Below are 27,994 nucleotides of genomic sequence, written 5' to 3'. Positions count from 1 at the left end.
TCTGACCAAATACTTATTTTCCACCATAATATGCAAATAAAATGAAAAAAAACAGACAATGTGATTTTCTGGATTTTTTTTTCTCAGTTTGTCTCCCATAGTTGAGGTCTACCTATGATGTAAATTGCAGACGCCTCTCATCTTTTTAAGTGGTGGAACTTGCACTATTGCTGACTGACTAAATACTTTTTTTCCCCACTGTATGTATCTTTATATTGTGAGGCAGTGAGGGGATCATATGCAAGGGTCAATATGTGTCCCCCAGGATGCGGACGGAGTCTTATTAAACCAGCTGGAACGCCTTGTGTTTACAGCAGAACACCTGTGAATCACAAGGCAAAATAAAAGAAACATTGGATTGGGTCCAAGTAGTTGACCCAGGCAGATTTTTAGGGAAACCTGTCAAGGGCATTTATTTTTAGACGGATTTGCAGGTTTGGTAGTGGGGCGAATCCCTCTCTCCACTCTAGATTTTGGAAGTGGTTCTATGGCTACGATTCCATTTAAATCTGTCAGTTTTGCCATGGGTGTGTCAGTTTGGAGTTTGCTACAGAGCAGGAGGTTCTGTGCAACCCAGGTCTGTGTGGAGCTAACACAGAGCCAGGGAACTCAAGGCTGCTGACGCACCCAAGAGACACAGCAGTGCCATTGTCCATGGCAATGGGTTTTGAACACGGACTATATTTGTGGAAACCCTGCTGCGATTCGAAGGCTATCACTCCTGTATGTGAGTCTGAAAATAAAGACACTGTTTATGTTGAACTTTCTGTGGTCCCTGCCGATCTGTCGTGCTGCACCAACCCCACTGCCCTACAGTATATATATATATACATACAATGCAATCATATTCCAGTACATAGTTAAAATTATCGTGCTCTATGCTAGACAAAGACTGTTTTTCACAAGAGCACCATCACGGAAACCAGCAGGTGTCACAGGGTTCCAACGGTAGCGTGTTATGGTACGCCAACTGATTCACATGCTTTAAATGCTGTAACAGCAGTGGTTGGAGCTTAGCTCTACTTGTTAGAGGGAGATGAAGGCTTGTAAAAGACTGCTGAATCATGACAGCGTGCAATGTACTGTATACACAGTCACGATTCCTCAGTATTTAGTGCACAAGTGAGTGATCATATGACCATATCTCTTGATAGCAAAAATAGTTGACATGTGACTGCCAGTATGTAAGTTGCATCACTCTTTTTTGCAACCTAAACATTCCCAGTTCATTTTACCGTTCCTCATAGGACATATTTTGCAGTCCGCTTACCATCCTGGTAGCACCTCTCTGAACTTGCTCCAGGTTTTCAATGTTTTTTAAATTGTGGTGCCCAGAACTGTAGACACTATTCCAGATGAGGCCTGACCAAGGAGGATTAGAGGGGAATGATTACATCACTTGATATAGACTCTATGCTTTTCTTAACACATCTTAGAACTGTGATTGCCTTTTTTGCTGCTGCATCACACTGTTGACTCATGTGCAGTCTGTGATCTATTAGTATACCCAAATCTTTTTCACACATGCTGTTTCTTAGTTCTATTCTTCCCATTATATAGATCTAATTTTCATTTTTCTTGCCCAGATGCAGAATCTTGCATTTATCCCTGTTAAATACCATTCTATTAGTCTCTGCCCATTGTTCAAGCTTATCTAGATCCTTCTGAATTCTTTCTATGTATTCTCTAGTGTTAGCTATCCATCCTAGATTTGCATTGTCTGTCTGCAAATTTGATTAGTTTACCTTCTGTTCCCTTATCTAGATCATTTATAAATATGTTGTACAACACTGAGGCCAGGACAAAGCCTTGTGGTACCCCACTTGAAACACCTTTCCAATTGGATGTGCAACCATTTATAGCCACTCTTTGTGTACAAGCACTGAGCCAGTTATGAATCCACCTAATCGTAGCCTTGTCTGTCCCATACTTGGTAATTTTTTCCAATAAGGATAGTTTGAGATACTTTATCAAATGCTTTGATGAAGGCAAGATATACTATATCTACTGCATTTCCCCGATCCACCCTGTGGATTCTTTCTCCTTCAATGGCACCGTGAAGAGCAGTTGATGTTACAGTTTCTTTCTTGGAGAACAAAGATGCAAAATAGGAATTTAAAAGTTCAGCCTTCTCAACATCATTTTTACCACTTCCCCCTCTTAATCCTGTAAATTTTTTTAGCATCTTTTCTTTTCTGTGCAGTCATCAGGCTTGAAGAAGACCATGTGATGGTAGAAACGTCACATTTTGTCATGGCGCAATAAACGTTTATATATCTTTCACCCGGATGAGATGCTGTTCTCCTTCATTTTTTGGATTTCGTGATGTTCAACTGGGTCTTTGGACTTTGAACGTGCCTCTCCTGGATCTAGAAGTTGTTGTCGGCCACTTTTTCTTTATGCCTGTGCAGTCATCCTGTCCCTTTTGCAGCAAAGCACCCCCAAAGTATGATGTTTCCTTCACTATGCTTCTTGATTGGGATGGTGTTCTTGGGGTTGTACTCACTCTTCTTGTTCCTCCAAACATGGTGAGGGGAGCTGATAGGAAAAAGTACTATTTTGGTGTCACCTGAACACAAGACCTTCCCCCAGGCCTCCTGTGGATCATCCAAATGGTCATTGGTGAACTTGAAACTGGCCTGGGCATGTGCTTGCGTGATCAGGATGTGCTTGAGTGCCCAGCAGGATTTTAATCCATGACGTGTGTTACTAGCGATAATGTTTGAGACCGCTTTCTTCAGGGCTTTGACTAGGTAATTTTGTTTAGTTCTGGGCTGATTCCTGACCTTTCTCAGTATCATCCTTACCCCACGAGACGAGATCTTTCATGGAGCCCCAGACCGAGGAATATTGACAGTCAACTTGTGTTTCTTCCATTTTCTAATAACTTTGCTAAAAGTTGTTTTCTCAACAGGCTGCTTGCTTATTGTCCTATAGTCCATCCCAGCCTTGTGCAGGTCTACAATTTTGTCCCTAGTGTTCTTAGATAGCTCTTTGGTCTTGGTAATGGTTGAGACGTTGGAGATTGATTGATTTTGTAGACATATATTTTATACAGGTAACAAGTTCAAACAGGTGCTATTAATACAGGTAATGAATGTAGAGTAGGAGGGCTTCTTAAAGAAAAACTAACATGTCTGTGAGAGCCAGAATTCTTGTTGCTTGGTAAGTGATAGTAATGGGCAAACGTGCTTGGATTACGTCTTATCCAAACATGCTCATGTGTTATCCGAGCATGTTTGTGCTTGTGTATTATGTTTGCTTTCGCTAACAAACAGGCAATCCCTGCATGTACTCAGATAACGTTTTATCTGAACATGCTCATGTGTTATCCGAGCAATCCCTGCATGTGATCAAGCTGTCTTACAGCCACGAATCATGCAGCCACAAGGAATCAAATATAATATACGAGCATGCCCAACATACTCGGATAACACTTGAACATGCTCGGATAAGACGTTATCCGAGCATGTTCGCTCGTCACTGGTAGGTGATCAAATACTTATTTCATGCAATAAAATGCAAATTAATTATGTAAAAATCATACAATGTGATTTTCTGGATTTTTTTTTAAGATTCTGTCTCTCACTGTTGAAGTGTACCTACAATTTAAATTACAGACCTCTCCATTCTTTGTAGGTAGGAAAACTTGCAAAATCAGCAGTATATCAAATACTTATTTTTCCTACTGTACATATGATCACATGAAAACCCACTTGCACAATGAATATAAAGGAGTCATGATAGTGTTCATGTCACGGGTTACTGCAACAGTTTGGAGCCAGAATACCGCAGCGTCTGATTGCTCCTACTCCGGAGCTGAGAGGAAGCACTTCTCCTTCATTTTAAATGTGTTTATTCCTTCTGGCAGGACAGGGGTTAATCAGCCATGTTGGAAATCTCTGTGCTCACAGCTGAGCTCAGTTAGCCACTCCTTTTTCCTTTATAATCTGGGCTGTGATACAAATCCTTGTCAGAGCTAGCTTTATTGCTCCATGGCTAACAGAGGGAGTGGAGTTCCTTTGAGAAGAAGAGATTAAGGAATTATTAGTGGCTGTTGCTTGGTTTATGCTTGGTTTGTATGCGTGGTAATTCCTTATCCTTCTCTATTTTGGCTTATTCCACTATCTTCACACCCTGGTGCATTCCTCTATTATATGTGAGTGAATATTTTGTATGCCTGAAGTGTTCTGTTAACCCTTGTTTGTGTTGCCTTATTTGGTGAGTTGGTGTACTACGGTACACAGTAGCACCCCTCTTCCCTGGGTGGGGAAAGAAAACAGATGGAGGGCTAACTCAGGAGATAAGGCAAGAGCGAAGGCTCCGGCATCTTCACCTTCGGAAGTGTCCCGGGGACTAGGGCTAGCTAGGGCACCGCCTAGTGTTAAGGACAGGGAATTAGCCCCTGGTCCCAGGTCACCCGACAGCTGTGTTGTGACATTCCACTTTGCACAATGTCATGATATATTAGAGTGACTGACTTTTTTTCAGCCCAGAAATCCGCTTTAAAGGGAATCTGTCATCTATTTTTTGGCATATAAGATGCGGCCACCGCCATCAGGGGCTTATCTGCAGCATTCTATAATGCTGTAGATAAGCCCCCGATGTAACCTGAAAGATGAGAAAAACGAGTTTGATTATGCTCACCCGGGGGTCTGGTCCGGTCTGATGGGTGTCACGGTCAGGGTCCGGCGCCTCCCATCTTCTAGCGATGACGTCGTCTTCTTTGCTTCCCGTCGTGGCTTCGGCACAGGCGTACTGCTCTGCCCTGTTGATATGCTGAATGCTGTAGATAAGCCCCTGATGGTGGTGGCCGCATTTTATATGCCAAAAAATAGGTGACAGATTCCCTTTAAACCAATAAAGAAACTTATCAGTAATAAATATAATAATTTTGAAATATATTACTACTCAGTAATTACACTGTGTGCAGAATTATTAGGCAAGTTGTATTTGAGAGGATTCTTTTTATTATTGAACAACAACTATGTTCTCAATCAACCCAAAAGACTCATAAATATCAAAGCTTAATATTTTTGGAAGTTGGAGTGGGGTTTTTTTTAGATTTGGCTATCTTAGGAGGATATCTGTTTTTTCAGGTAACTATTACTGTGCAGAATTATTAGGCAACAATAAAAACCAAATATATACCCATCTCACTTGTTTATTTTCACCAGGTAAACCAATATAACACAAAATGTAGAAATAAACATTTCTGACATTCAAAAACAAAAAAAATCAGTGACCAATATAGCTACCTTTCTTTACGATGACACTCAAAAGCCTTCCATCCATAGATTCTGTCCGTTGCTTGATCTGTTTACGATCAACATTGCGTGCAGCAGCCACTACAGCCTCCCAGACACTGTTCTGAGAGGTGTACTGTTTTCCCTCCCTGTAGATCTCACATTTTATGAGGGACCACAGGTTCTCTATGGAGTTCAGATCAGGTGAACAAGGGGGCCATGTCATTTTTTCTTCTTTTAGACCTTTACTGGCCAGCCACGCTGTGGAGTATTTGGATGCATGTGATGGAGCATTGTCCTGCATGAAAATCATGTTTTTCTTGAACAGTACTGACTTCTTCCTGTACCACTGCTTGAAGAAGGTGTCTTCCAGAAACTGGCAGTAGGTCTGGGAGTTGAGCTTCACTCCATCCTCAACCCGAAAAGGTCCCACAAGTTCATCTTTGTTGATAACAGCCCATACCAGTACCCCACCTCCACCTTGCTGGCATCTGAGTCGGAGTGGAGCTCTCTGCCCTTTACTGATCCAGCCTCAGGCCCATCCATCTGGCCCATCAAGAGTCACTCTCATTTCATCAGTCCATAAAGCCTTAGAAAAATCAGTCTTAAGATATTTCTTGGCCCAGTCTTGACGTTTTATCTTATGTTTCTTGTTCAAAGGGTCATTTTTCAGCCTTCCTTAGCTTGGCCATGTCCCTGAGTATGGCACACCTTGTGCTTTTTGATACTCCAGTTACATTGCAGCTCTGAAATTGTCGAGGTAGCTATTGTGGGAGGGCTAAATTAACCCTTCACGGTTGAGCCAGTGATCTCCAAATTAATCCACAGAGTGTTGCTAGCAACTGAAATGACCACACAGAGACGGGGGTCTCTGTACTGGAGGATCGAGACAGATCACTAAGTCCCTTTATTTTAGTCACTTCTTTTATAACATTTTGCTTAATTATGCAAAGTTTTCAACTACCAATAACATCATTTCACTTTATAAGCCAATAATATTGCAAGAAAACCGGAAACTACATATATGTCCGTACCTAAATAGCGTAGAAAGTAGTATAATGGCATATTCAGAGCAATACACCCTCCCGAGCCCCTTATCTTTGCACCTAATGAGAACAGTCTGGTTTCATGACAGCCCATGCCAATTACAAAAATTTATCTTACAGCAACAAAAATGGAGAAACGAAACCTTCAGAGAATGGACAAAACGAAACTTCAGCTTTGATTTTAGTTTTAACCCTTCACATTCCCCCTTAGATAAATTTTTCAACACATATGCAGCATCAGAGGTGCTATCCCAAGCTAACAGCTTGAGGGTTACTGGTCTTCACATGACTGATGCCGTGTTACCAGTCATGGCTGTCGCGGCGCACCCATCCCCCCTGTATACTGCAGTTCATGAATAACAATTTTTGATGATGGTGGTGGAGATCTTTTGTAGGTAGCCATGTGCTTGGCTTCAACATCTTCATCAAGTAGCCTTTTGAGATCGGTGCAGAGAAGAGCAGGGGCAACGACACCTTTGGTATCATCATTAGCTGTCTTAGTGCAGACTTTCCTAATACATACAGAAATACACCAAAGAACAAGTTTTAGTATCACATATGCAACAAGGATACAGGCAGCAATGTGTAACAAGCTTTGTAAGATCCCAGCTATCCAGCCCCCAATTCCCTTAAATCAATTGGCTGGATTGAGAAAGGAGAAGGTGTCTGACCACCATCTGTCCTTATTACGATCATTGTCTTTACCGTATTGATCTCTGAGTCTTTGAATGTCTTCTAACTTTAACTTTTATCTTCTACCAATACTAATATGAAAAATGCGAAAAACCAAAACATTATGCCCCCTTATTTGCTATTGGCTTGTTTAACCAGCTTGCAGTGCAATGCGTGAATCCAAGTCGGTCTTCCTTCTAGTTTCACTGATATAGGGGTGATAAGGAGGACTTGATAGGGACCGTCATACAAGGGTTCTAGTCCGTGCTTCCTGACATGCATTTTCACGACTACCAAATCACCAGGCTTCAGGTTATAACAGGTGTCGGTTTCTGCTGAATATGGAAAAGAAGAAGAAACTAGAGCATGGGTGTTAGCAAGATTTTTACTAAGCAGAATAACATATTGAACAGCACGGTCAGTTTCTTCTGATAACTTGCTGCCATTTGCCTGTAAAAAGCCATTGGGGAAGTCTCTGGATTGGGTAATTGATTGCAAAGGGTGTCTATTTGGGATGGGGTGAAGGGAGTATGCTCATAACCACTAGTAATATTAGGCATAGCGGGAACTGAGGCTAGCGGTGGATGATAATAGATACCGTCAGCGTCTCCCGGTCTCCTTATATAATTATCATCTAGAAGGGAGACCTCTTCTTTTAAATCATCACTTTTAACCATTTGTTTGCTTGACATATTAGTCCCGATATCCGTTTCTTCTTTAATCACTTCCTCAATTTTCACACCACAGTCACTTTCTTGAACCACAATACATCCAGTCCTTGCCATAATTATAGACAATTTTTCCTTCTTCAACATAGCAGTAACAGAAACAATCAGAATTCACTTTCTCTGTTCTTCCTAACACCGTCGTCACACAATTCACGTGCCAAGCCACAAAATTCTTTTCCTTCCACGGATTCTCTCATTTAGAGCTAAATATCCTTACTTCAGTTGTGCACAGATCTGGAGCGGCCGTATCAGTTTGTTCCACCGGGTCAATAATCCCCCTCAGGGATACCCAAAATTCGCAGTACTCAGTGAAAGGAGAAGGGCGTCTCAGACTATCCCTCCGTACACCTCTGGTTGTATATATCTATCTATCTATAAATACCTGAGTTACGTATCCTACGCATCTTCGATCACTCACCACGCCCGATTACTAATAATGATCGGGAATTTCAGGATATTTTGACTATAAAGAGAGCCACAATCACTGGTCAATCCGGGGTGTCCGTCCCTTATGAGGTACGGTTCGAGCACTGGGCCCCCAACGGGACTGCACCTCTATATGATTCCACCCATGAATCACACCACCATCAAGGACAAACCTCAGATCCTCTTTGCAGCAACAAACACAGGAAAACCACACCAACGGTCAGTCTGAACAGTATAACTGCCAACTTACCGTGGTTGTCGTGGGGGATGATCTGTCCCAATTTTCCAGCACCCATGTCCGCTCCGAGGGTCCTTCGTCTTGTTGTCCTCCGGGGGCAGAGGCGTCCCTATTCGGGGGCCCCCGTTGGGCGCTAAGCTGTCGGGGTAGCTATTGTGGGAGGGCTAAATTAACCCTTCACGGTTGAGCCAGTGATTTCCAAATTAATCCACAGAGTGTTGCTAGCAACTCAAATGACCACACGGAGACAGGGGTCTCTGTATGGGAGGATCGAGACAGATCACTAAGCCAATTTATTTTAGTCATTTCATTTATAACATTTTGCTTAATTATGCAAAGTTCTCAACTACCAATAACATCATTTCACTTTATAAGCCAATAATATTGCAAGAAAACCGGAAACTACATATATGTCCATTAGTGTTGAGCATTCCGATACCGCAAGTATCGGGTATCGGCCGATACTTGCTGTATCGGAATTCCGATACCGACTTCCGATATTTTTTCAATATCGGAATTCGGCATCGGAATCGGAAGTTCAAAGTTGATTGACGGCCTGACGTCATCATGATGCGCGGTGTGTGCGCATCATGATGCGCCGTCATTTCGGGCCTTCCGGGGGTCTCTGCCGGCCTGCCGGGGGGCTGTGCCGGCCTGCCGGGGGGCTGTGTGGACTGCCCGGGGTCTGTACCGGCCTGCCGGGGGGCTGTGCCGGCCTGCCGGTGGTCTGTGCACCCTGTGGGGGTCTGTACCGGCCTGCCGGGGGGCTGTGCCGGCCTGCCGGTGGTCTGTGCACCCTGTGGGGGTCTGTACCGGCCTGCCGGGGGGCTGTGCCGGCCTGCCGGGGGGCTGTGCACCCTGTGGGGGTCTGTACCGGCCTGCCGGGGGGCTGTGCCGGCCTGCCGGGGGGCTGTGCTGATGTCCGGGGGTCTGTGCAAGCATCGTCCGATGGGACTACAAGTCCCATTGGGCGATGCCTGCTACCATGACAGTGATTGACACATTAGCCAATGATGGGACAGTAGTAGTCCCATCATCCGGCTAATGTGTTAAATGTTAAAAAAAAAAAAAAAATACTACATACATACTACATGCTACATACATACTACATATATACTACATACATACTACATACATGCTACATACATGCTACATACATACTACATGCATGCTACATACATACTACATGCTACATACATACTACATGCATGCTACATACATACTACATGCTACATACATACTACATATATACTACATACATACTACATATATACTACATACATACTACATACATGCTACATACATACTGCATGCTACATACATACTACATACATACTACATACATACTACATGCATGCTACATACATACTACATGCATGCTACATACATACTACATGCATGCTACATGCATGCTACATACATACCACATACATACTACATACATACTACATACTACATATATACTACATGCATGCTACATACATACTACATGCTACATACATACCACATACATACTACATACATGCTACATACTACATACATACTACATACATACTACATGCATGCTACATACATACTACATGCATGCTACATACATACTACATGCCACATACATACCACATACATACTACATACATACTACATGCTACATACATACTACATATATACTACATGCATGCTACATACATACTACATGCTACATACATACCACATACATACTACATACATGCTACATACATACTACATGCTACATACATACTACATATATACTACATGCATGCTACATACATACTGCATGCTACATGCATGCTACATACATACTACATACATACTACATGCTACATACATACCACATATATACTACATACATGCTACATACATACCACATATATACTACATACATACAATACATTCATACAATACATACATAGACATACAGTACATATAACATAGAGTAACATACTTACCAATACTTGTCACATTGTTCCCCGAAGCCATTGTCGTCTACGGAATAAATATTAACATAACAAACCACAAAAATACTCACCCACGATCCGAAGCAGTCCACGAGTGTGTCCCACGACGATCTTGGGTAGAGAACTGCAGCATCAGATGATGCTGCCGTTCTCTACGGGCTGCAGGAATCCAATGACGGAAGGTAGGTATCCTTCCGCACTGTATTCCTCCGCCACTTAAAAAAAAAAAAGTCCCTAGTCTCACTTTATGCCATTGCTGCGTGGGAAATTCCCACACAGCAATGGCATAAAGTGAGACTAGGGACTTTTTTTTTTAAGTGGCGGAGGAATACAGTGCGGAAGGATACCTACCTTCCGTCATTGGATTCCTGCAGCCCGTAGAGAACGGCAGCAACAGCTGATGCTGCAGTTCTCTACCCAAGATCGTCGTGGGACACACTCGTGGACTGCTTCGGATCGTGGGTGAGTATTTTTGTGGTTTGTTATGTTAATATTTATTCCGTAGACGACAATGGCTTCGGGGAACAATGTGACAAGTATTGGTAAGTATGTTACTCTATGTTATATGTACTGTATGTCTATGTATGTATTGTATGAATGTATTGTATGTAGTATGTATGTAGTATATATGTGGTATGTATGTAGCATGTAGTATGTATGTAGTATGTATGTAGCATGCATGTAGCATGCAGTATGTATGTAGCATGCAGTTAGTATATATGTAGTATGTATGTAGCATGTAGTATGTATGTAGCATGCATGTAGTATATATGTAGTATGTATGTAGCATGTAGTATGTAGCATGCATGTAGTATGTATGTAGCATGCATGTAGTATGTATGTAGTATGTATGTAGCATGTAGTATGTATGTAGCATGCATGTAGTATGTATGTAGCATGCATGTAGTATGTATATGGTATGTATGTAACATGTAGTATGTATGTAGCATGCATGTAGTATATATGTGTTATGTATGTGGTATGTATGTAGCATGCATGTAGTATGTATGTAGTATATATGTAGTATGTATGTAGCATGTAGTATGTATGTAGCATGCATGTAGTATATATGTAGTATGTATGTTGCATGTAGTATTTATGTAGTATGAATGTAGCATGTATGTAGTATGTATGTTGTATGTATGTAGCATGCATGTAGTATGTATGTAGTATATATGTGGTATGTATGTAGCATGCAGTATGTATGTAGCATGCATGTAGTATATATGTAGTATGTATGTTGCATGTAGTATTTATGTAGTATGAATGTAGCATGTATGTAGTATGCATGTTGTATGTATGTAGCATGCATGTAGTATGTATGTAGTATATATGTGGTATGTATGTAGCATGCAGTATGTATGTAGCATGCATGTAGTATACATGTAGTATGTATGTTGCATGTAGTATTTATGTAGTATGAATGTAGCATGTATGTAGTATGTAGTATGCATGTTGTATGTATGTAGCATGTAATTTTTTTTTTTTTTTTTTACATTTAACACATTAGCCGGATGATGGGACTACTACTGTCCCATCATTGGCTAATGTGTCAATCACTGTCATGGTAGCAGGCATCGCCCGATGGGACTTGTAGTCCCATCGGACGATGCCTGCACAGACCCCCGGAGCCTGCACAGCCCCCCGGCAGGCCGGCACAGCCCCCCGGCAGGCCGGCACAGCCCCCCGGAGCCTGCACAGCCCCCCGGCAGGCCGGCACAGCCCCCCGGCAGGCCGGCACAGCCCCCCGGAGCCTGCACAGACCACCGGCAGGCCGGCACAGACCACCGGAGCCAGCACAGACCCCCTGGCAGGCCGGCACAGCCCCCCGAAAGGCCCGTACAGACCCCAGAGAGGCTGTACAAGGGCAGGAAAGGGTTTTTCTTATTCCGATACCGGAAGTCCCATAGACTTGAATGGGACTTCCGGTATCGGAATCGGCGATACCGATACTTTTTTTAAAGATCGGCCGATACCATCCGATACGATACTTTGAAGTATCGGACGGTATCGCTCAACTCTAATGTCCATACCTAAATAGCATAGAAAGTAGTATAATGGCATATTCAGAGCAATACACCCCCCCGAGCCCCTTATCTTTGCACCTGATGAGAACAGTCTGGTTTCATGGCAGCCCATGCCAATTACAAAAATTTATCTACAGCAACAAAAATGGAGAAACGAAACCTTCAGAGAATGGACAAAACAAAACTTCAGCTTTGATTTTAGTTTTAACCCTTCACACAATATGGCAAAACTGGTGGCAAATGGCATCTTGGCAGTTTGACGCTTGATTTTCCTCAATTCATGGGCAGTTATTTTGCGCCTTTTTTATCAACACGCTTCTTGCGACCCTGTTGGCTATTTGCCATGAAACGCTTGATTGTTTGGTGATCACACTTCAAAAATTTGGCAATTTCAAGACTGCTGCATCCCTCTGAATCATAGAATCATAGAATCATAGAATCGTAGAGTTGGAAGGGACCTCCTGGGCCATCTGGTCCAACCCCCTGCTCAAAGCAGGATTCGCTAAATCATCCCAGTCAGATGTCTGTCCAGCCTCTGTTTGAAGACTTCCATTGAAGGAGAACTCACCACTTCTCGTGGCAGCCTGTTCCACTCATTGATCACTCTAACTGTCAAAAAGTTTTTTCTAATATCTAATCTGTGTCTCTTCCCATTCAGTTTCATCCCATTGCTTCTAGTCTTTCCTTGTGCAAATGAGAATAAAGTTGATCCTTCTACAATGTGACAGCCCTTTAGATATTTGTAGACAGCTATTAAGTCTCCTCTCAGTCTTCTCTTTTGCAAACTAAACATTCCCAAATCCTGCAACCTTTCCTCATAAGACAGGGTTTGCAGACCGGTCACCATTCTGGTCGCTCTTTTCTGAACTTGCTCCAGTTTGTTGATGTCTTTTTTAAAATGTGGTGCCCAAAACTGGACACAATATTCCAGATGAGGTCTGACCAAAGAGGAGTAGAGGGAAATAATGACTTCACGTGATCTAGACTGTATGCTTCTGTTAATACATCCTAGAATTGCATTTGCCTTTTTTGCTGCTGCATCACACTGTTGACTCATATTCAGTCTGTGATCTATTAGTATACCCAAGTCTTTTTCACATGTGCTGTCACTTAGCCCTATTCCTCCCATTCTATATATGCTTTTTTCATTTTTATTGCCCAGATGTAGTACTTTGCATTTCTCCCTGTTAAAAACCATTCTGTTAGTTGCTGCCCACTTCTCCAGTTTATTTAAATCTTTTTGAATCCTCTCTCTCTCTTCTCTAGTATTAGCTATCCCTCCTAGCTTTGTGTCATCAGCAAATTTAATCAGTTTACCCTCAATTCCTTCATCTAAATCGTTGATAAAGATGTTGAACAATACAGGGCCCAGGACAGAGCCCTGTGGTACCCCACTTGAGACATTCTTCCAACTGGATGTACAGCCATTTACGACCACTCTTTGGGTCCGATCACTAAGCCAGTTATGAATCCACCTAACAGTTGCCTTGTCCATTCCATACTTAGTCATTTTTTCAATAAGGATTGTATGAGAGACTTTGTCAAATGCTTTGCTGAAGTCAAGATATACTATATCTACAGCATTTCCTTGATCCACCCAATCAGTGATACCGTCATAGAAGGAAATTAAGTTAGTCTGACATGACTTATTAGTTAGAAACCCATGCTGACTCTGTTTAATCACTTCATTCTTATCCAGGTATTGACATACATGTTGTTTAATAATTTGTTCAAAGATCTTTCCTGGTATAGAAGTCAGACTCACCGGCCTATAGTTGCCTGGGTCCACCTTATTCCCCTTTTTGAAGATAGGAACAACATTTGCTCTTCTCCAGTCTTCTGGCACTTCTCCTGTTCTCCAAGAATTTTCAAAGATTATGGAGAGGGGTTCAAAAATTTCTTCTGCTATCTCCTTCAGTACTCTGGGGTGTAATTCATCTGGACCTGGAGACTTGAATTCATTTAGGTTAGCTAAGTGTTTCCTCACTATCTTTCTGTTTATAGATATCCTGGATTCTTCTATTCCCTTAATAGGACAGTGAATAACAGTTGATGTTGCATTTCCTTTCTGAGAGAAAACAGATGCAAAATAGGAATTTAAAAGTTCAGCCTTCTCAACATCCTGTCTTACCATTTCATCATTTTCATCCTGTAAAAATCCTATAGCATCTTTGACTTTTCTTTTACTTTTGACATATCCCCAAAATCCTTTATTATTGCTTTTGACATCTCTTGCAAGCCTCAGTTCATTTTCAGCTTTAGCTAATCTGATTTGTGCCCTGCAGGTTCTGCAGACAGCATTATATTCTTCTTTAGATATGCCTCCCTCTTTCCATTTTATAAACATTTTTTTCTTCCTTTTTAGCATGTGCTTAAGTTCTGTGTTCATCCATCCTGGTTTCCTTAAATGCTTCCTATTCTTCCCTCTTTTCGGAATTGTTAACAACTGTGCTTTGAGAATTTCATTTTTCAAGATTTCCCATCCTTCCTGGACATTTTTGTCTTTAAGGATATCCAGCCATTGGATCCCTCCAATTCTCTTTCTGAATCCCTTAAAATCTGCCTTTCTGAAATCTAACCTTGACGTCTGAGTCTTCACAGGTCTTCCACCTCTAGTAATCCAAAATTCTAAAATAGCATGGTCGCTACCTCCTAGGGTCCCAGCCACTTTTACCTCCTCAACCATTTCCTCCCTGTTTATAAGGATTAGATCCAAGGTAGCAGTTCCCCTTGTTTTCTCCCTTACCTTTTGGAAGATAAAGTTGTCAGCAAGAGAGGATAAGAATTTCCTTGACCTGTTAGTTTTGCCTGAGAGAGATTCCCAACAAATGTCTGGATAGTTGAAATCTCCCATGACAACTATGTCATATTTTTTGGAGAACTTGGCCATCTGATGCATAAAGAGTTCATCTATATATTCGGCTTGCACAGGCGGCCTGTAGTAAATGCCTACAATGGTGTCCTTTCCATTGTTCTGTCCTTGTATTCTTACCCAAACAGTTTCCACAGAACTCCCAGTCTCTGAAGCTTCAATCTCTGTGCAGATATACGCATTTCGAACATACAATGCGACACCCCCTCCTCGTTTATCAAGTCTGTTTCTTGCAAATAAGTTGTATCCTTCTAGTCTTGTATTCCAATCATGTGTATTGTCCCACCAAGTTTCAGTGATTCCAATTACATCATATTTCTGTTCCTGTGTTAGTAGTTCCAATTCTCCTTGTTTGTTCCCCATGCTTTGTGCATTAGTATAGAAACATTTTAGTTTTAGATGCAAGACATCGCACAATTTTTGACTTTTCAGAGTCCGTCAAATCTCTCTTCTGACCCATTTTGCCAAAGGAAAGGAAGTTACCTAATAATTAAGCACACCTTATATAGGGTGTTGATGTCATTAGACCACCCCTCCTCATTACAGAGATGCAAATCACCTGATTGACATAATTGTCAGTTGGCTTTCAAGCCTTTACAGCTTGCAATGGGACAACATGTGTAAAAAGGATGATGTGATCAAAATACTCATTTGCCTAATAATTCTGCACACACTGTATAATTCCTGTGCTATCAATTTCAGAGACAAACTGGATTTAATTTAAAAGGCTCTGGTGATTGTGGAAACCTTCAACATGCATGGACTGAATTACTTTTAATGGCTCAATGTACTGGAAAAATTGAAGAAGGTAAGCAACTATTTTTTCATCCTAAAATATGAATTAGCTTTTATGATGGCTATGATGTTCATCATTAGTACCCTATGAACAATCTTGGCATGGCGAGTGTTTCAGTATATAGAGGAGTCTGGAGCGATAGTTCTATCCATCCATATACCAGGACAGAAAAGGAAGTCTGTGAGGTGTGCATTAAGCAAATCACAGCACAGTGATTTTAGAAGGGGGCATAGTTTTGGCCACTTCTGCTAACCAGTCATAGAATGGTAGAGGTGGAAGGGACCTCCTGGATCATCTTGGCCAACCCCCTGCTCAATGTAGGATTCAATAAATCATCCCAGACAGATGTCTGTCCAGCCTCTGTTTGAAGACTTTCATTGGAGGAGAACTCACCTCTCATGGCAGCCTGTTGCACTTGTTGATCACTCTCAATGTCAAAAAGTGTTTTCTAATTTCTAATTTGTGTCTCCTCCTATTCAATTTCATCTCTCTGCTTCTAGTCTTTCCTTGTGCAAATGAGAATAAAGATGATCCTTCTACAGTGTGACAGCCAATGAGATATTTGTAGACAGCTATTAAGTCTCCTCTCAGTCTTCTCTTTTGCAGGCTAAACATTCCAAAATCCTCTAACCGTTCCTCATAAGACATTTTTTGCAGACCGGTCACCATTCTAACTTCTCTTCAATTAACTGGCTTCAGTTTGTTCATTTCTTTTTTAAAATGTGATGCCCAGAACTGGACACAGTATTCCAAATGAGGTCTGAACAAAGAAGAGTAGAGTGGGATAATTGCTTTATGTGGTCTAGACTGTATGCTTCTGTTAATGCATCCCAGAATTGTGTTTGCCTTTTTTGCCTGCTGCATCACACTGTTGACTCATGTTCAGTATGTGATCTATTAGTATACCCAAGTCTTTTTCACATGTTCTGTTATTTAGCCCTCTCCCTCCCATTCTGTATATGCTTTTTTCATTTTTCTTTCCGAGATGTAGTACTTTACATTTCTTCCTTTTAAAGAGCACTCTGTTAGTTGCTGTCCACATTTTCAGTTTGTTAGATCTTTTTGAATCCTCTCTCTCTCTTCTCTAGTATTTGCTATCCCTCCAAGCTTTGTGTCATCAACAAATTTACTAAGTTTACCCTCAATTCCTTTATCTATATCATTGATATAGATGTTGAACAACACAGGGCCCTGGACAGAGCACTGTGGTAATGCACTTGAGACATTCTTCCAACTGGATGAGCAGCCATTTACAACCACTCTTTGGGTCCAATCACTTAGCCAATTATGAATCCCCCTAACAGTTGCCTTGTCCGTTCAATACATTTCATATTTAGACATTTTTTCAATAAGTATGGTATGAAATACTTTGTCAAATGCTTTGCTGAAGTCAAGATATATTATATATCTGCTGAGTTTCCCTGAACCACCTAGTCAATGATTCTGTCATAGAAAGAAATTAAGTTAGTCTGACATGACTTATTAGTTATAAACCCATGTTGACTCTTGTTAATCACTTCATTCTCATCCAGGTACTTGCATACATGTTGCATACATTTTGTTCAAAGATCTTTTCTGGTATAGAAGTCCACCTTTTTCCCTTTCTTTAGTCCATTAACAAACAGCTATTGCATGTGCTATAAGAAGCACATAGCACCTTGAAAACTTGCATTCCAGGGATTAGAATATGCTACAATAAAGTAAATAAAGGTCCTGGCTAGACATGAGCAGATCGATCTGTGGGGGATTGACTTTGAGTCAAGTTTCCTGAAATTTGCCGGTCCCTAAGCCTCATTGGTGGCTGTTAGAAGCAGATGATAGCTGAATATCACAGTCATCATCTGCCAGGAAAGATGCAGACTTACTTTGGTAGCCTAAATCAAAGTCAGAGAACCGCAATAGGATGTACCTATATGTCCTTTTGTGGCAAGGGGTTAATTTACAGGAGATGTGAAGTGTACTGCTTTCAGTTAACGAAACATGAAACAACTCCCAAAATAGGGATAATTTTATGAAAGACTTGTTAACAAACCATTTTTCTTCACTTTGAAAAAAGCTACCCTGTCCTGAACCTTAAGAAGAGGATAATTTTTGTGTGGATTGATATAAGCCCTTTGTAATTGTTTAATCTAACCAGTTATGCATCACAAATAAGGGATAGTTTTTTTACTCGTAGTTAAAAAGCCATTCGTTTTTCATGTTCAAGCATACACCAGTATTGTCTCCATAAACATAGGGATAATTTTTGGACAGATTGTCAAAAAGCTATGACTTCTTCACTCCTCCTATGTGAAAAAATCTAGGAGTTTTTTTCATTTACACTGCCTACGTATAAACACTGGGAGGACAGGCAAATGTCCCCCCCCAATAGCTATAGTTTTTTTTTACTGTTTAAACAATTTAAATAGCCTACAAAGTCTGAAACTGCAGTGTGTTACACCGGTGTCTATTCATCTTCCTCTAGACAGATTGTAGTAACTTAGACATTAATAAGGCTATATGCAATACAAGTTTCAAAATGGGTTCACCACACACCTAGGAGACTTTAAAGTATTTACATGTATTTTGGGGGCTCTTAGAGACTTATCATTTTGCCACGCAGATTTAGGGAAAAACTCAAATTTCAAATGATACCCTCATCTGTAGTCCTGGCATGTTTTATGATCTAAAGAGGTTAAATCTGTTAATGGTGAAAATGTGGCATGAAATGTAGCATAACTCACATTAACCAGCATAAACCATTTTATCTTCTTTCAGAGGCCTTGAATATACTGATTATGTCAATTGATCAAGCTGAATTGAATCCTGACCATATCTCTGTGTTGTTTTTTATTGCTGAGTCCGTTCTCTATAGAATCTGTTGTGACGCAGCTCAGAAACCATACCTACTTACTAGCGAAGTCAAGCTTGCAAAGGTGGCGTATAGCTTTATTTTATTGTACACTGTTGTACCCACGTTGATCTGTGGCAAGTTGTGCATGTAAAATGGTGCATATTCAGTCCCAAAAATATTAAAAAGAAAAAAAGAAAGAATTATTATATGTGATAGCAGTAACATGCATAGTGATCAAATTAATCGACATCTCAGCCAACTGTAGCTAATATATCTTTTTTTTGTTCATAATAAGTGTTGCATCAAAGTATACAGTAGCATGTAAACATTTGGGCATCCCTGGTCAAAATTACTGTTATTGTGAACAATTAAGCAGGTTGAAGATTAAATGATCTCTAAAATGGGTAAAGTTAAAGCTGATACATTTATTTTGTATTTTAGGCAAAAAAATAAAAATATATATTTTATATATGTATGTGTATATATATATATATATATATATATATATATATATACAGTATATTATAGTAATTTTTCTCATTTTAAAAATTACAAAAAGGAAAATGGGCCGACATAAAAGTTTGGGCACCCTGCATGGTAAATACCAAGTAGCACCCCTTTTGTATCAAAGCTTGTAAATGCTTTCTATAGCCTGCCAAGAGTCTTTCAGTTATTGTTTGAGAGATTTTCATCCGTTCTTCCTTGGAAAATTGTTCCAGTTCAGTGAGATTCCTGGGTCGTTTTACATACAATGCTATTTTGAGATCTATCTACAAATTTTCAAGGATGCTCAAATCAGGGGCCTGTGAGGGCCATTGTAAAACCTTCAGGTTGCTTCTTTTGAGGTAGTCTATTGTTTTTGATGTGTGTTTGGGATCATTATCCATTTGTAGAAGCCATCTTCTTTTCAACTTCAGTTTTTTTACAGATGGTGTTATGTTTGCAACAAGAATTGTTGAAATTTAATTGACATTCTTCCATCTACCCGTGAAATGTTTGCCTTGCCATCGGCTGCAGCACAACCCCAAAGTATGATTGATCCACCTCCATGCTTAATGCTTGGCGAGATGTTCCTTTCCTGAAATTCTGTGCCCTTTTTTTCTCCACACATACCTTTGACCATTGTGGCCTAAGAGTTCTCTTATAACCTCATCTCGCCACAGGACTTGTTTACAAATTGCATCTGGCTTGGTTATATATTCTTTTGCATACTTCTGTCATTAAATTTTATGATGAGGAAGCAGGAGACATTTTCTTCTGCTGTCTCTTCCACTACCATTTTTGTGCAGGTGTCTCTGAACAGTAGAGCAATGCACCACAATCCAGAGTCTGCTAAATCTTTTGGAAGGTCTTTTGCAGTCAAGCAAGGGTTCCAATTTGCCTCTCTAGCAATCCTACAAGCAGCTCTCACTGAAATGTTGCTTCATCTTATCTTGACCTCCACTGCTCTTTTAACTGCCATTTCTTAATTACATTTCGATCTGAGGAAAAGACAACTTGAAAACGCTTTGTTATCTTCTTGTAGCCTTCTCCTGCTTTGTGGGCCTCCATCATTTTCATTTTCAGAGTGGTAGGCAGCTGCTTAGAAGAATCTATGGCTGCCGTGTTTGGCACACAATTAGAGGAGGGAAATTTGAAATGAACAAGTCATAATCCTGGCAGGCTAATTAAGGTCTGAAACCTTGATCAAGTTTAACTGAGTACACAAATCTCCAAGGATGCCCAAACTTTCACATCAGACCATTTTTCTTTTTGTAATTTTAAAATGTAAAAAATGACAATATATATATTTTTGGACTAAAATACAAAGGAAATGTGTCATCTTTAACTTTAGGCCTTTTAAAGATCATTTCCTCTTCCACTTGCTTAACTGTTAACCATAACTGGAATTTTGAACAGGGGTGCCCAAACTTTTACATGCCTCTGTATGTTTATATTGACTTTGGATTTTGTGTTCGGCACATATTTCAGGAATTTTTTTGCCATATGTGATGAATCTAAGTGCCCTACAAATGCAATTGCATGTCTAGTGCAACCCCCCCCCCAAATTGAGGCAGAACACATGTTGATGTAAGTGCAATGCATAGGTGTGGATTCACATCATGGCCATTTAACAAGCTGAACCTAAGATAAAAACTAAATGAGCAAATGCTATTCATTTACTTACTATAGGGTAATAGTATATGTAAATAACATAGGATACATACCTTAGTTAACATTGTTTTGATCAAAAAATGTAAAAGCCATCCCACTGTGACAAGGTGTACCGAATTGGGACAGTACCTAACTCTTGTAGTTCAGCTCACTATATGTCAGCACATGTAAAAATAGATAAGGGCAGAGCAGGACCTGGTTCCTCACTGTTCAGACACTTGCCAGTGGAAAGCTATATAAACTAAATGATTAGCCCCCCAAAAAAGGGGAGCCAGGCTTCAATTTGTGCAAAGTATAAAAAGCTAAACTAAAACCCCAAAAGATTGATCCAGAGCACGTTTATGCAAGTGCAATGCATAAGTGCACAAGATAAAAACAAAATGAGCAAATACTCTGCAGTAAGTAAATAGTGCATGTAAATAACATAGGGTACTTGGTTAAAGAAGCACTCCTCCCATCAAAATTTTTATCCTCTTAATATATTGCACTATGTACTTACAATTGCTCATTTTACCCAGCTAATTCTTCTCTTTTCCATTAGGTCTGTGACATCACGTGATTAAAAGCAGAAAAAAAGTAATCTTTCCAAGCTCTATGTAGAAAAAGGAGGTCAATTTTGTCTGCACAAGTCATGAGTCACTGCAGAAGTTTATGGCAGGAGGAGAGGGAGCATCTGGGTTAGGAGTTGAAGAGAGGGGTGATAAATACAGGGACAAGAACCTTCCTGTTTCTACGGAGAGCAGAGAAAACAGAATAATTAACTGGGTAGAAAGGCAAAATGAGCAATTGTAAGTTAACAGTGCTATATAATTAGATGATTGCAATATATTAAGAGGTTAAAAACTTTGTAGGAAGTGCTTCTCTAAGATGTTATGTGCTGCTACCTGGAGTAAATTTATTTTATTAATTATGCCTCACTACTCATTTGCGTAGAGTTGAAACAAATTTTTTTTCTTAACATATTCCTTGAATTTCTACCAAAAGTATAATGTTTCGGCACAGTCAGATAAATAGCGCTGCCCATATTCATGTTGAATTTGTGCCACAAGCGCTCCTTGGATGTATGCTGAATGTAAAGTAAAAATGCTGTGAGATCATAGTCTTGCAGTATAATTTCAGCTTTTAATAAATCTTTTTCACCAAGTGCACTATTGATGTAGCAAATTCTTACATTACCCCGTGAGCCAAAAGTACGGGTTTACTCTTGTACAGTTTGTGTTTAGATCCATTTGAAGAAGAAAAAAGTAAAAGAAAAGTATTCACTGCTTAAAAAATAAATGTATCAAGCAAATATTAACTGTATAACTTTTTTTGATGACTGTCAAGTTACGTAATTTCTTGCCTTTGGCAATTACCTTACTTTTCACAGTAAGAAAAGAACAGCATAAAGCAATAGCCTTCATATGTAATTTGGTGACACCCCAAAGGACCTCATTTCGATTCAAGCTGGATCTAGCACAACATTGTAGCTACTATAATAAATAAAAGCAATAACCTAGATGTGAACAGATAATGGCATTGCAATTTGACGCGAATATTACTATCAGTCCACACGTGCTAAGTAGCTGAAAAAGCTGAAATTGTGAACCATGAAACTGTAAATTCACACTCTTCTCCCCTGTCCTGGTTTTAGTCACATATTTAGAACAATTTGGAATAAAGAACAGGTGGACATTATACAGTGGGTGCAGAAAATATTCAGACCTCTTTACATTTTCCACTCTTTGTTTCATTGCAGTCTTTTGGTAAATTTAAAAGTTTAAAATTTAAAACGAAGATAGAACTTTTTATTGATAACTCTAACGGTATGTGTGGAGAAAACCAGGCACTGCTCATCACCTGCCCAGTACAATCCCCACAGTGAAACATGATGGTGGCAGCATCATACTATGGGGGTGTTTTTTAGCTGAAGGGACAGGATGACTGGTTGCAATTGAAGGAAACATGAATGCGGCCAAGTGCAGAGTTTTCCTGGAAGAAAACCTCTTCCAGAGTGCTCTGGACCTCCAACTTGGCCGAAGGTTCACCTTCCAACAAGACAATGACCAAGCACACAGTGAAAATAACAAAGGAGTGGCTTCAGAACAACGCTGTGACCATTCTTGACTGGCCCAGCCAGAGCCCTTATCTAAACCCAATTGAGCATCTCTGGAGATACCTGAAAATGGCTGCCCACCAACGCTTACCATCCAACCTGACGGAACTGGAGAAGATCTGCAAGGAAGAATGGCAGAGGATCCCCAAATCCAGGTGTGAAAAACTTGTTGCATCATTCCCAAGAAGACTCATGGCTGTACTAGCTCAAAATGGTGCTTCTATTCAATACTGAGCAAAGGGTCTGAATACTTATGACCATGTGATTATTTCAGTTTTCTTTTTTAATAAATTTGCAAAAATTTCTGCTTTTTTCAGTCAAGATGGGGTGCAGAGTGTACATTAATGAGAAAAAAATGAACTTTTTTGAATTTACCAAATGGCTGCAATGAAACAAAGAGTGAAAAAATTTAAGGGGTCTGAATATTTTCCGCACCCACTGTATGATATTAGTTTTGCTCAAATCAACTGTAATTGCTGCGTAATAATAGTGATTGCTCCCATTGGTTCATATTTCAAATGTTCTTGCTTCCCATATTGAACTGTAATTTGCACTAGTTGCTATAATAGAGGGCTAAAATTAAGACACATACAAAATTGAACCCAATATTGTTCTAATTAATACTAAGGCAATCACACTACTTATACAGATAAGAAGTAACTGTTTAATTACTTCAGCAGCTTGGATTTTTGACATTTCTAAGACTTTACACCTTTTATCTCCTTGGACATCTACAATATTTTGAGGAAGAAAAAAGCAGACTTTCTACTTACATAAAAGGTAGGTTTTCAAATATTTTTAGAAAGATACCTTTGTATTTCATTTTGTAGATGTAGGTTCATGTAAACTGTTTTGCTGCTGGTGCAGCTCATCCGTGTGATTTAGATCATTGTTGTCCAATAGTGGTTGAGATTTTTTTCAGCCTCTGGATCTTTGCCTGCTTCTCGTGAGTACTGATATTTTTAAATCACTTTCCCATTTTATCCCAATTCAGCTTTGCCGGCATGTGAAACAACTTATCAGCTATATCCAAATGTTATTTCATCTATACATATAATGTTGAAAGTTGGCAAAATCATTTGTGATTTGGACTCTCCCCATGAAACAAATAACTTATTACAGGTGAGTGTTCTTGTTTTGATTAAGAAAAATGTTCACGCATTAGAATAATGTCTACTTGATAGGGTTTACCTGCTGAGGTAGATATAACTTATATTCATGTCATATGTCATGTCCCTGACTTTGATACGGGCTCACATGCAGAGCCCACATTTTTCCCAACGCATGACTGCTGATTTAATCAGCAATCATATCCCTTCAACAGATGTGGGTGGAGCAGTGCTTTTAACCTGTTAAATCCCACTGTCAATCTCTGATAGCAGGATTTAACAAGCGCCAACAGGGGCACGCATCATTCCACTATACGATCAATGGGTCGCTGTCGTGATCGTGAGGGTCTGCTGACGTACCTGTCATTATGATACTCCTGTGAATGCTGGCTTGTGTCCGCCGTTCAAAGGAGATAATGATTTCTGCTATACATAGCAGTGCCAAAGCACTGCTATGTGTAGCACAGGCGATCGAACGATCGCAGCTTCAAGTCTCCTAATGGGTCAAATAAATTAAGTAAAAAGTAAAAAAAAAAAAAGTTTTTAAAATATGAAAAAAATAAAAAAGCAAAGTTCAAATCACCCCCCTTTGCCTCATTGAAAATAAACAATTTAAAAAATGAAAAAAAAATGGTATTGAAATTGCTGCATTTAGAAATGTCTGATCTATTAAAATATGAAATAAATTAATCCGATTGGTAAACAGCGTAACGGAAAAAAAAACCTGAAACACCAGAAATACACTTTTTTGGTTATCACAACATTGCAATAAAATTCAATAAGAGGCGATAAAAACAGCTTATATACCCCAAAATGGTATCAGTAAAAATGTCAGCTGAGGGCACAAAAAAACCTCACACAGCCTTAGATCCGGAAAAAAACCCACTATGAATGTCGGAAAATGGTGACAAAAGCAAACACTTTTTTTCAGACAAATTTCCAAATGTTTTTTCACGACCCAAATATAAAAAAAACTATACATGTTTCTATACATATATGATCAAAAACTATACCTGTTTGTATGTATGTCCTTGTGCTGACCTGGAGAAACATATTGCCAGGTCACTATTACCATTTACATGGTAAATAAAAAAAAATTGTGAAATTGCATTTTTTTTTTGTAATTTCACCATATGTACAATTTTTTTATCCCTTTTACCAGTACTCCGTATGGTAAAATCAAAGGAGCTATTCAATAGTACAACTCGTCCCGTAAACACAAGCCCTCACTTGGCCATATTGACGGAAATCTAAAAAATTATAGCTCTTGGAGTTGGAGGAAAAAATAAAAAAGAAAAGAAAAAAGAAAAAACGGAAAATGGCTCGGACTTCGAGGGGATAAAAATAAGCACCCACGGAGGGAGGGGTCAAGGTTGTTGTTCTTCTTCTGCGCGCCAATATCCGCCATCTTTGGGGCCGCCATCTTGGGTATCACCATGTCAGTCTCTTTTGTGGTTTTTATCAAGTCCAGTAGATCAGTCACATCCGGTAAATTAACAGCATCCTCAAAATCTTCTTTCTTTTCTGTCTACATCAATCACATCAAGTTCATCACTGCTGTGTGGTGCCGAGATTCTGCCGACTATGCCAAGTGTAGGAGTGCAGGGCAACTTCCCCAACCCTACTACACCCCCTCAAATAAAATCCAGTAAATTTTGCGCTCCTAAATCCAAATGCCCCCCTCCTGAGCCACCCTGTTCCTAAACCCTAGTAAGGGGCCACATGTTTGGCATTATTGTAATGGAGAGAAGGCACTTAATTTATGGGTGCATATTGCCAGAAGCACAAACAAGGTACAATATATGGGGGTTCTACAATATATAGGGGCTCTACACTGTATGGGTACGCAATGTATGGGCACTAGACTGGCAGATTTGCAATTCTCCAGAAAAAAAGCCTGGCTTGGATATTACAAAATAGTCACTGTAGCCGTAGATTAATTCATTGAGAGGTGCAGTTTCTTCAATGAGGTCACTTTTGGGGTTTTTCTGCTGTTCTGGCACCTTTTGGGGCTCCACAAATTTCGCCCATAATCTATTCTTTCAAAATCTGTGCTTCAAAAGCCAAATGGCACACCTTCCTTATCAGCACTTAGATCTGAGATCTTATCTCCCGAGATCTTGGTGCCGAGATCTCCATCTGCGCATGTGCCGCACCCGGCAGCCATTTTTCTGGAGTCCACCGCATTGGAAACCATGGAACTGCGGGGGCTCAGGCCTTTCACAAAATGTCGGCAGAGCCCCCGCAGCAGCACCGGACACCCGCAGAAGCACAGGACACCCGCAGCACCGAACACCCGCAGCAGCGCACCACACATCCCAACACCCCCTCATCCCAGCCTGAGGCCTGCAGCAACACTCCACTCTTTCCTCCTCCAGCCATGACCCTAGGACTTTGCTCCACTACGGCTAGTAAGGTATATCCGCATTATAAGACGCACCCCCATTTCCCCCCAAAATTTTTGGGGAAAAAAGTGCGTCTTATAATCCAAAAAATATGGTATATTGTCAGTTAGTTCTGGCAGGATTTACTGTATGACTGACTTATAAATCACAGACTTTATATACTTCAGACATTTTTTCCTGCTAAACTCTAATCAAGACCTATACTTCAACACCTTCCCGATATACCAAATTTTTGCGCGTTCGCTTTTTCCTCCCCTTCTTCCCAGAGCCATAACTTTTGTATTTTTCTGTCCACATAAGTGCATGAGAGCTTGTTTTTGCAAGAAGAGTTTTACTTTTGAATGACACAATTAATTTTAACACATAGGGTACAGAAAAACTAGAAAAAAATTCCAAGTGTGGTGAAATTCTGACAATGTTTTTTGGGAATTGTTTTTATGGCATACATTGTATGGTCAAAATATTTTTCTCCTCATCAGTATAATTATGTTGATACCAAAGATGTCCAGTTTTTTTTATTTTTGTTTAGGAAAAAATATGAAGTTTGAAAAAATTTTTTTACGTTGTTTCACTATTTACCAAGAGCCGTACCATTTTTATTTTCGGCTTCATGGAACCATGTGTTTTCTTTGAGTGCTGAGACAACATTTTTATTGATACCATTTTGGAATAGATATGCTATTTTGATCGCTTGTTACAACATTTTGGGTTGTATTGCAACCACCAAAAGCAACTTCATAATGTTCATATTTTTGAATATTTTCTGTTTACGGTGTTTACGAATTGTGTTAATTATTTTAAAATTTTGATGAATCAGACTTTTCTGAACACAGCGATACCTTTTACAGTGGGGTAAAAAGTATTTAGTCAGCCACCAATTGTGCAAGTTCTCCCACTTAAAAAGATGAGAGAGGCCTATAATTAACATCATAGTTAGACCACAACTATGAGAGTCAAAATGAGAAAACAAATTCAGAAAATCACCTTGTGTGATTTGGCAAGATTTATTTAGCAAATTATGGTGGAAAATAAGTATTTGGTCACCTAAAAACATGCAAGATTTCTGGTTCTCACAGACCTGTAACTTCCTCTTGAAGAGGCTCCTCTGTCCTCCACTCATTACCTGTAGTATTGGCATCTGTTTGAACTTGTTAAAGGGAGCCTGTCACCCCCCAGGGCATTTTTAAGTTAAAGAGCCACCTTCAGCAGCACTAAGGCTGCATTCTGTGAAAGCGGCTCTTCTGTTTCTGACCCCTAGTAACGCTGAAATATCGACTTTTATAAATAGCTCCTCATACCTGTAATGTGTCCCATAGGTATAGTGTGTCCCCCTGTATCAGCCACCTCCCCGCCGTCAATCATGCCTCTGTC

The 27,994-nt window shown here is 40.0% G+C and overlaps 1 protein-coding gene across 3 annotated transcripts in view; it reads left to right on the top strand.

The window, feature by feature from the left end:
- TMEM232 (transmembrane protein 232) overlaps positions 1-27,994 on the top strand; it is a 490,587-nt gene that overhangs the window by 93,960 nt on the left and 368,633 nt on the right. For all 3 annotated transcript variants that reach the window (XM_073549444.1, XM_073549409.1, XM_073549521.1), the window contains exons 4-7: positions 15,934-16,039; positions 18,785-18,942; positions 23,790-23,889; positions 24,104-24,231. In XM_073549444.1, coding sequence (XP_073405545.1) covers positions 15,934-16,039; positions 18,785-18,942; positions 23,790-23,889; positions 24,104-24,231 — 492 coding nt within the window. The remainder of the gene's footprint in view (positions 1-15,933; positions 16,040-18,784; positions 18,943-23,789; positions 23,890-24,103; positions 24,232-27,994) is intronic.

This window comes from Dendrobates tinctorius, unplaced genomic scaffold, assembly GCF_039654945.1.
Source record: "Dendrobates tinctorius isolate UK_male_01 unplaced genomic scaffold, ASM3965494v1 ptg000003l, whole genome shotgun sequence".
NCBI classification, from domain to species: Eukaryota; Metazoa; Chordata; class Amphibia; order Anura; family Dendrobatidae; genus Dendrobates; species Dendrobates tinctorius.
The sequence above is the reverse complement of the archived record's forward strand: the minus strand, read 5'-3'. Positions and strand labels throughout refer to the sequence as shown.